This window comes from Lactuca serriola, chromosome 2 (genome assembly GCF_051521515.1).
Source record: "Lactuca serriola cultivar US96UC23 chromosome 2, Lser_US96UC23_V15, whole genome shotgun sequence".
Classification (NCBI taxonomy): domain Eukaryota; kingdom Viridiplantae; phylum Streptophyta; class Magnoliopsida; order Asterales; family Asteraceae; genus Lactuca; species Lactuca serriola.
Genome location: NC_136409.1, coordinates 98,938,134 through 98,949,650, shown reverse-complemented (window position 1 = coordinate 98,949,650; position 11,517 = coordinate 98,938,134). Strand labels below are relative to the sequence as shown.

The window sequence follows — 11,517 nt, the reverse complement described above, 5'->3', positions numbered from 1 at the left end:
GGCTCTGAAGTGTGAACTTTTTGGGACATGTCGTTAGTCAGGAAGGAATTCATGTGGATCCTTCTAAAATCCAAGCCATCGAAGGATGGGCAATTCCAACAACAGCCACAGAAATTCGCCAATTTCTGGGTCTCGCAGGCTATTACAGGAGATTCATCCAGAACTTCTCTAAGACAGCCAAACCTCTTACCATGCTTACACAAAAGGGCGTACCCTTTGTATGGACAGACAAGCAGGAAGCCGCGTTTCGATCTCTGAAGCAAGCACTCTGCAGTGCGCCGGTGCTATCGCTACCCGAAGGAACGGAAGACTTTATAGTCTACTGCGATGCGTCAAATCAGGGTTTAGGCTGTGTACTCATGCAGCGTGGAAAGGTGATAGCTTACGCGTCCCGACAACTAAAGACTCACGAAGTGAATTAAACGACCCACGATCTGGAGCTGGGAGCAATGGTCTTCGCCCTGAAGATTTAGAGGCACTACCTTTACAGTACTAAGTGCACCATCTTCACCGACCACAAGAGTCTCCAACACATCTTGAATCAAAAAGAGCTAAACATGAGGCAACGAAGATGGGCCGAACTGCTAAACGACTACGAGTGCGAAATCAAGTACCACCCAGGCAAGGCAAACGTGGTAGCCGATGCCTTGATTCGAAAAGAATACTCAAATCGTTGTGTGAAAACTCTCTCGATAACCATCCAATCCCACCTGACCTCGCAAATCAGAACAGCCCAGTCAGATGCCATGAAGGCGGAAAACAAATCAAGTGAAGCGCTGCATGGAATGGAGAAGAACTTGGAGGTGAGGAAAGATGGGACATATTACTTCATGAACCGCATATGGGTCCCTAAAGAAGGGGGATTCAGAGAGGTAGTCATGAACGAAGCCCACAAGACGCGATACTCCATCCATCTGGGTTCAGACAAAATGTACTTGGATGTTAAGCAACATTATTGGTGGCCTAATATGAAGGTAGAGATTGCCACTTACGTTAGCAAATGCCTTACTTGTGCTAAAGTAAAGGTGGAATATCGGAAGCCCTCCGGATTACTACAGCAACCAATAATTCCAGAGTGGAAATGGGAAAGGATTACCATTGATTTTGTGACCAAACTACCCAAGTCGACGGATGGTTTGGACACGATCTGGGTAATAGTTGATAGACAAACGAAATCCGCCCATTTCCTACCAATAAAAGAATGATATAAGAAGGAGCGTCTGACAAGAATCTACATCAAGGAAATCGTGAGACTCCACGGAATACTTGTATCTATCATCTCAGATAGAGATAGCAGGTTTACATCCCGCTTTTGGTAATCGCTTCAAAAAGCTATGGGAACACAACTCGACATGAGTAGTGCCTACCACCTGCAAACGGTTGGCCAAAGCGAGCGAACCATCCAAATGATAGAAGATATGCTTTGCGCGTGCGTAATATACTTTGGAAAATCATGGGATACCCACTTGTCTTTGATCGAGTTCTCATACAACAACAGTTATCACTCGAGTATCAAATTTGCTCCTTTTGAAGCATTATAAGGGCGTAAATGTAGTTCACCGTTGTGCTGGGCTGAGGTAGGAGACACCCAACTAGCGGGAAGGCAGACTCCAAAAAATGCCCTTGGAGTTTCAAGTCGGAGATAGGGTGCTACTAAAAGTCTCTCCTTGAAAGGGGTGATTCGTTTTGGGAAGTGGGACAAACTGAACCCTCGATACATTGGACCCTTCGAGATTCTTGCCCGAATCGGTCCAGTGGCTTATAGACTGCAACTACCCACCGAGCTCAACAGTGTACACCCTGTTTTCCACGTCTCCAACTTGAAGAAGTGCTTATCCGAGGAGAATCTCGTCATCCCATTAGAAGAAATTGAAATCAATGAGAATCTCCTATTCATCGAGGAACTAGTTGAAATCATGGACATGGAGGTGAAGCCTACCAAGCAGAGCCGCATTCCGATCGTGAAAGTTCGATGGAACGCAAGACACGGGCTAGAATTCACATGGGAACGCGAAGATCAAATGAAACAGAAGTACCCTCATCTATTTTCGCATTCTCAAGTCTAGCTTTCAAAAGAATTTCGGGACGAAATTCCCTCTAATGGGGGGATGATGTCACAACAAGGAATTTTGAGGCCTTGTAACTACAAGACTTATATCAATTATGAATCAACAATATGAAAGCATGTATGATACTTATTCAATAACAACAAAACCTCATCAAATACTTCATTCAAGCACTACAAATAGTCAACAAAGAATTGGAAACCCTTGAAATCCCGGTTTAAGTCCATTTTGGACTAGGATTTTCTTATTGGGCCTAATGGACCAATGAGCTTCCAGTTTAACTATCTTGAACCTAGAACTCTCAAATGGGCCCTAATTGGACCCATATACATAAGACTTAACATTTTTGGGCCTTATGAACCCAAAATAAACTAGGTTAACTTTAATGGGTCACAACCAATTTAATTTAGCACTAAGAGGACACAAATATTATACTTTGATTTATTTGGGCCAAGCATCATCTAAATTAACTATAATATGGGCTTAAGGGCAAAAAGCACAAATTTTCTCTCTTCCCCTCTCCATTCTCGACCCAAACCCACAAAGAAAGAGGAGTTGACTTTTGGTAGCCACCTCACCATTATCTCTTGGATTCCCATGCTAAGGCCTCATATCTCCATGCAACAATCCCATCACCACTCTCTCCTCCTCTCACTTTTCTTCTCTCGGCCAAACACAACACACACACCGCACCAAAAAAACTCTCTCTAATTTATTTCATCAAAATCTCTTCTCAACCTAATCCAACTCGTGATCTTGCACCTTAGAAGCATCTAAGTTCGAGATCCTCCAAGAAGACTTGCTAGGATCAAAATTTCTTCATCTTTTCCTTCAAAAACTGAAACCACAACTCAAGGTGAGCTCCATACCCCTCTCTTTTTGGTTTTCATATGTTTTATGGGGGATAATACAAAAAAATGTGTAGATCTATGTGTATGTGTATGCTATGTGTGATTTTATGTGTTTTTGTGATGAATATGTAACCAAAAGGAGTGTTAACTCGAGATCTATGACATGAGAAAGGAAACAAACATAATCTATGTTATTTTACACTAAATGAGTCCAGAATAATAGCTTATAATATTATGATGAACATATTCTAACATAAAACCCATTTTAGGGCTTATATTGTCAAATATACAAAACTTAGGTTAAAAATTGCCAAGTCATAGTTTCTTAAGGGCCAAAAGAGTCAAAACAGTTTCCATAATTGTTTTTCAGAATAATAAAATTTTTAAAGAACTTGAAATGTAAAATTTTAGCTGAATGGGCTAATTTTGGGCTTTTTGGCCCAATAAGCCCAATATTGCGAAAAATTGATAATTGAAGGGGCTGAAATGAAAATTTATTCATAATAGGGGATAAAAAGTGTAACAAAACTATCTCAAGGGTCAAAAATGCTTTTCACTACCAAAAAGGACCAAAAATGTAAGGTTTTTAGATTTTGGGCCAAAACTGTAAAAGTTGCGAAAAATAGGGTTTTAACCGAGAAATACCATTCTGGGAGGGCTGAATCTGTTAACAAAATAAATTTTGGGTTAAAACTATCTTTTCAACAAGTTTATGATGCAAAAATGTCAAGAAAATGTTTTAAGTACTAAAAATGAAATTCTTTTATATAAAGGGCTAAAATTATTATTTTTATAAAAAGAAAGGTAGTGAAAAGGTCAAACTCCTACTTTTAAACAAATTAATTCATTAAGTCAAAATACAAAATCCACCACTACCGACAATGGAAGACGAATATACATTTAACACCAAATATCGTTATAAACGAATTGATTCGGTCTCGAATCAATACAAAACAACAATCGTTAAGTCAAAACACTTCAATAAATAGTTTTTTTTTTATTAAATATGATTATTTTTATATAAAATTGTTAGTTTATATAAAAATGGAGTTTATAAAAGGATGTTGTAACATTTTATAAAAATAAGTAGTTTTTATGAAATACGATTATTTGTATATAAATTTTTTATTTTATATAAAAATGGAGTTTATAGAAAGACCATGTCACATTTTATAAAATGAGTAGTTTTTATAAAATATGATTATTTTTATATAAAATTGATATTTTATATAAAAACGAGTTTATCAGGAGATCTTGTAGTATTTTATAAAAATGAGTAGTTTTATAGAATATGATTGTTTATATAAAATAAGATAGTTTATATAAAAAGAAAACTTATGAAAAGGGTATTAACGCTTCAAGAAAACAAATAATTGAAGTAATATATTTATGCTTTCAATGATATATACATATATATTTACATAATCTTAAAAATATATGTATAATAGTGTATGTACAATTATATATCCGAATGTGACGATAAAGAAATGCAAACATTGTTAAGGCTCGAAATATAAATGACGATAAAAATCTTAAACTTAACAATTTAAGGATATTTTGTATGAGAAACACTTCATCACTAAGAACTCAAAAACTTAGTACAAAGCCATATGTGTTATAACCGTTAATCCGAAAGGAACGTGGAACATTGGTATAGATCTATACGGGTTGACAGCCCCGCCTGCGATTGCTAGCTACAACCATCGTCTGACGAGTCAAAACGGCCGTAATCGTTCAGTCACTTATATATTTCACAACGTCGATGAAGTGTTGTGATGTTCACAATACATATGCTCACCTTACTGCTTTACAGAGGCTTGCGCGTCCATAGTTCGGTTATAGGCTCATACTAGAACCCATAAATTTTACAATAGAAGTTTTATCGTTAAAAGGGAACTTTTGAACAAAATGGATAAGTGTTGAAAATATTATTATATACAATTCGTATTTATAATATTTTCAGCACGATACTCACGACTCATGATTTCTTGGTTATGAACAATGAACCAAACTATTTTACTTGTATGGGATTACAAGTGGGGACAAAATACAAACTTATAATCTTAAAAGGTCACAAATGTATTTTTTATTATAAACCATTGGAGTCTAAACCTATAAAGCTCACCAACATTTTTTTTACGTATTTTTAAAACGTATGTATCTTCAGGAACTTAAAAGTTGGAAGAACGACTATAGGGTAAGGAGAATATTTATCCTTAAATAAACTATTGACCGAGTAACCGGTCCTCTTGTTATATGCTTTATAGAACTTGAATTATGTATTAGTCGTCCTTTGGGATTTACTAAACAATGTATTTCTTCTTTTTCATACTTTGGAAGAATGTAATGTTATTTTAATCCTGTAATATTTGATGTATGTTGTTAACAATGAACCAACGTTTCATGTCGCAACCCCGGTGATTCCGCCATCGGTCGGGTTTGACAACGATGTAGTGGAATTTATAATCCTTACACTACATGAGAAATTCATAACAAAGGCTACAAATACAAATTTTTGGTGAATTCGTGACCAAATACAACAAATTCCATACTAGGCCTAAAACGCCCAACTTTTAACGAAAAGAATTTTGGGATCAACCTAATTTTTGTATAATATATTATTATTTTTTTGATAATAATGATTTTATTAACAATTTAAATTTTTATAATTCAAATTAAATATTTATACATCATTTATACCATATTTTCTTTATAAAAATACCACACTTTTTATAAAGAATATCATCTTTTTATAAAAATTACCCCACTTTTATAAATTACCTAGATTTTTATAAAAATAAGAAGAGTTGACTTAGTGACATGAGTGTTACATCTTTTCCCAATATAAAACATTAACCAACATGTATCAAGACCATTATCCAACATATAACAATGCAAACATCACCTCACCCCACCCCTTACCCCTCCTACCCACCCCACCACCCTACCTCCCCCATAAATTCCGTTAACCTCTCTCCCCCCTCTCTCCTCGTCTTCATCTCTCACTTCATCTTCTTCATTCCTTCATAATCCTCTCAAGAACAAGTTCAAGTCTTCCAAAGATCCATCCCTCCAAGTTGGTTCTTACGATTTTTGGTAAGCATTCCTTGTTAATCTAGTGGTTTTATACATATTCGTACTTGTTTTGTTACATTTACACACATTTATATGTGTTATTATCTATAGGGTAATACCATCTTCAAGTGTTCTAAGCTTGAGGATCTTCATCTTCATCTCTTTATCCACTAAGAAATCCACTCAAGGTGAGTTGATACCACTCATTTTCGTTTTTATCTAATTTTTATGGGGGGGGGGGGGATACAAGTAAAAAAACTTATTTGGATGATCTAAAGGCATTGCAAACTAAAAATACTAGTTATGTCACTAAAACATGTCTAGGCTTAAAAATTAGTATTTTACAGAAAATTTGTGGCCGTTCATCAATTGTTTTTCCCCGCTTAAACTTCATATATTTCAAAACTATTTAATATGAAAATAGTTCAGGTCTCTACCTTTTTTAGGACTACTTGCACGTATTCATACGATTTTTCTACAATATACAGTGATTTTTGCAAAACTGCCTATTATTTGAGAACATTTTCGGACCAGTCTACAAAAATGAATGTTTTCACTTAGGAACCACTTAAGGTTAGGGAAAAAGATTATGGACAAAGTAGACTCATTTTCTAAGCTCTGAGAGTACGGATACAAATTTCGACTTACGATGAATTTTCTATAATTTTTCTAAAAACAGGGACAGAAAAGTCAAAAACTACAAATTGTCCTTATCATACTAAATGTTTTGTACTTCTGTTTAGATGTAAGTTTATATGTTATAATCTTTTAAAATATATAGAGAAGATAACCTACATGTATTTATATATTTGAGTATATAAATGGACTTAAGATACATTCATAATAAACTAAAATTGGTATAGTTTGGGAGTCACAAAACCACACTATCATTTCAGAAGATCTATATAATTATTCAACGGTATAACTATTCCATTTTACAAGAAAAGGAGTTATAGTTCAAGTAAATATGTTGATGCTCTTGTGAGAAATTCTCTTTACCGTACCTACCTAGTGTACACTTTAAGTCCTACATTATAACCAGAGTCTCCTGGAGGGAGAGCGAGATAGTTGTGTATAGAATTATACACGACTGACAACCCCACACCTCAGTTGTTCGCTACAGTTAGACCGAAAAGTCTAGGGTGACAAATGTCTTACCGACTCCGACGCCTGAAGAACGTCGTCTTCAGGCATATCAGTCGTAATATCATGGTTATAAGAACTCACATAGAGATTAGCAAAACTATTTGGTTTACAGGAAGCTTATACTTCATCAGTTTTATTAAAAGAAATGAAATTATATACTATTTTCTGTACAATATTCACTTCCATCATGGTCTTAGGGTTTAAGACTATAGTTCACTTTAAGAAAATATTGGATTTTCTGGATATATACATTATTACTTTTCAAGGAGAAGACAACCACAGACTGTTCTAGACAATCCGGTAGAACGCTAGCAGGCTCACAACCTGTAGGTATATTTGAACTACGTGTTCACCAGAAGTACTCTAAATATCCCGGAAACTACGCCTAAAGGATAATATTGGCATATGTGCCTAATTTTTGAACTACGTGTTCACCGGATGTATTCCAAAAATCCCGGTAGCTATGCAATTAGCGCCTTATGAGAGAACATTGGTAGCTATGGACTTAGTACCTAATGGATAGTATAGGCAGTTGTGCCTAACATATAACATTGGTAGCTATAGACTTAGTGTCTGTTGGATAAACCCTGACATCAATGGACTTCGTGACTATTCCTTAGGGCAGTCCTTAGGAATAAATAAATTATGAATAATGTAAATCCTTAAGAATAAATAACATAATAGGGATGGGAAGCTGGGTTTATTGTTTAATAATTAAACATAATAATTATATTATTGTGGGTTGAAAATCGTATGTACTCACCAGGTTTCCCACCTGACCCACTCATTTTAATTGTATCACATGTGTCGATATGAAACTGCATTATACTAAGAGATTAAAGGGGATGTGAATCACTAGTGTAAATAAATGTAAGGTCTGTTTATGCTTATGTTTCTGTATTGACGATGACATCCCAAAGTTTTAATATAAACAAAAATACAATGTCTTCGGAACTGCTTTGATGATATATATTTTGGGATCAAATTCCGCACCAGCAACAGACTAACCCCACCATAAAAATTGTCTGCGTTTAAGGTACGCCCTACGATTTCCTCAAAAACCCTATACGACAAAAAAAAATCAAAGGACTTACCGATGACTATGACATCAGTTAGGTGTTAGACAAGAAAAGGGGAAGAAGATGAAAGTCGCCATCGATGTGGGGGTTGAGCAACCTGGTGGTTGAATGAAAATTGATTGCGTTTGGAGAAGAGGAAGAAGGATTGTGTTTGGGGACATAGGGACTTCTAATTCGTTGACCATGAAATATTTTAATGCAGAGTTCAAAATTTAAGAGAAAATAAAAAGCCATGTTTAAATTTTTATTTAAAAAAAACCACGCAGACTAAATATAAACGGTGAAACCGGAATCAAATTGCATAATTCCTCTATTTAATAGGTAAAATGTTATTTTTAGGGCCAATTGTGCAAGAAAATTACTTTAGTGACTAAATCGAACAATTGACGAAACGTTAATGTGCTACAATGATATTTTTCCCATAAAATTAATGGTTATTCTTTAATAAATATTATTTCCAAATTTTAAAAATTCATGCAAAATTTTTGGACATTACAAACTCCCACCCCCTTAAAGACGTTCATTTTTTTTTAATACATATAACTCCAATTTAATAATAAGTACCCATGTACTAGTTGCACATAAATCATGTATTATCGAATGCGATAACAAAATTTTGAAATTTAAAAGCCTCATTTTTTGTATTTGTCCCTAGCCTCAAATTGGCTTGGACCTCTGTACACTTCCGACAAACCCCATACCCTACAAGTGCCATCACCGAGCCTTCGCCTTAGTGCGATATCGGTAGAACTTTTGTTTTTGATAACAAATTAATAATGGATCTCATCGAGCAAAAAATATGGCTACCGGCGCAATCAGAACATATATTTTACGATGAATAGACGGGTTGATACGGTCACATGCGTCAAGGTGAGAAAAATAACGGGTTTTATTTGTTTTTTATTATGGTGTCTACAGAGCATCCTTTTAAGGGTGTTACCATGTTATCGTGAGAACCTTCAAAACAACGGCATTGTACATCTTAAAATATGATATATTTTTACGCTATAAAAAAAAGTGGATGAAAGTTAATTCCAAAATTAAATGGGTTTTGCAGATATGGATTAGTTTGTGATAACGACAAGTTTGTTTAAGGAGACTGAGTTTGTATGTCATACAATTTGTACATGATAATAAATGCGTGATATCTTCTATGAGTGATATGTTTTAAGATTTCTTTCTTACCCTATATATAATTAAAAAGCGCACGCGCTCAGAAAATACATTGACAATTAATTCGAAAATCAAATGGAATTTCAGAAACCAATAGTTATCGCATTTTTGTTATTAACCCAAGTCATTAGAGTCTTCGCTGATTGCAGTTGTGAAGACGAAGAAATCCACGGCAACAAAAGCGAAACCCTTAAGTACAAATTAATCGCACTTGCTTCCATATTGATTGCGGGCGGAATCGGCGTATCTCTACCTTTCGCTGGCAAAATCTTGCCGGCCTTACGCCAAGAGAAGGATGGTTTCTTCTTTGTAAAATCATTCGCTGCCGGCGTAATGCTCGCTACAGGGTTTATCCATATACTTCCAGACGCGTTCGAGAGCCTGACTTCTCCGTGTTTGAAAGAACAGGTGTGGGGGGATTTTCCATTTACTGGGTTTGTGGCTATGGTTGCAACCATTGTGACGTTGATGTTTGAGAGCTGGTCAGCGGCATGCCAGCCTAAAAATCAGACGGTAGCAGTTGAAGGGGTTGACGATGAAGAAAAGAACGTTGGGGTTGTGACTGTTCACATGCATGCAACCCATCACCATTCTCACGCCAATGATAATATCCAAGTTTATCGATATCGGATTATTTCCCAGGTAAATTACTAGATCTTTCAAATCTTTTTCTTTCTTTTGAACGACAAAGTTGATTGAAATAAAAATAGCTAGGCTGCAAACAGATAAATTATTATAGACACTAACTAAGATGAACCAATCGACAATAGCCAGAGAAAACTGTCTACTTTTAAATAGCCATGAGTCACACCATTATCAATAGGCAATAGCAAACTTTCAAGATGCATCAACAATAGCATTGTAATTTTGAGGTTGTAACAAACCAAGGCAATGTATTTCCACTATCCAGATTGCTAATATGCTATTATCTATATAAGATTGAAAGTTCACTGATGAGTTAATGACTTTTAATAACAACCTAATAATCTGGGGAAAAATCTTTTTAATGGAGAGTTCAATGCTGACTTATGGATGGAGTAATGACAGTTTAACTTATTAATACCGAGATAGTTGGTAAGAAGACATGATCTAAAAATTCAGTTTTTAATATGATATAAATATTTGAATTAGAATCTTGTAGGAAGACAAGCACATATATCATTTAAGCATAGATGGTAAGATTCATTAAATAAATAAGTTGATCCGATTATATTAATGTGTTATATAGTCGATATCCTTTAGTTATGTCTATAATTAAACTTTAAGGCGGGTTACAAGATAATATTGGTGAAAATATTATTTATCTTTTGGATCGCAGGTGCTGGAATTAGGAATTGTCGCTCATTCAATAATTATAGGATTATCGTTAGGTGCTTCCAAAAGTCCGGAAACCATAAAACCACTTATTGTTGCCTTGTCATTCCACCAATTTTTCGAAGGATTAGGCCTCGGTGGATGCATCTTTCAGGTACGGATATTATCAACAAATTAGATTTATTTTAGTGTACATAATTGGGTTGAATATCAACTATGGCTACGTACGAATAAATCCTATATATATATAACATGGTTCACTTATTTCAGGCAAAAATCAAGTCACTGGCGATTATATCAATGGGAGCGTTTTTCACCCTTACGACTCCAGGTGGAATTGTAATTGGAATATTGATGAGCAACAGTTATAAAGAAAACAATACAAATTCTCTTATTGTCGAAGGCGTGTTAAATGCTGCATCTGCTGGAATGTTGATATATATGGCTCTTGTCAACCTAATTTCTCCGGATTTCAATAATCCCAGGATGCAAAACAAGAAGATGCTTCTACTTGGTTCAAATGTTTTTCTTCTTCTTGGTGCCGGCTTGATGTCTCTCCTAGCCAAATGGGCTTGAGAATATATTGTTTTCACTGAACGGATTTGTGACATTACTATTTCCTGATAATTAAGAGCATTAATTTTACAATTGTTAAAATGTTTCCAGATTCATCATAATCCTCACCATCATCATGCGATTCTTTGTTTCCTTCTGTAGCTCTTTGTATTCTATCTGAGAACTGGTTCTAGATCACACTGATGTAAAGAAAATTTAAATGATTAATGAAACAAAATAATGATTTTAAGGGTTTAT

At 35.2% G+C, this 11,517-nt stretch overlaps 1 protein-coding gene across 1 annotated transcript; it reads left to right on the top strand.

Moving 5' to 3' along the window:
- Positions 1-9,465: 9,465 nt before the first annotated feature.
- Positions 9,466-11,280, top strand: LOC145090371 (zinc transporter 3-like). The gene is made up of 3 exons (XM_079028620.1): positions 9,466-10,032; positions 10,709-10,858; positions 10,975-11,280. The coding sequence occupies exons 1-3, from the start codon at positions 9,466-9,468 to the stop codon at positions 11,278-11,280; spliced, it is 1,023 nt and encodes a 340-aa protein (XP_078884746.1).
- The last annotated feature ends 237 nt before the right edge of the window (positions 11,281-11,517 follow it).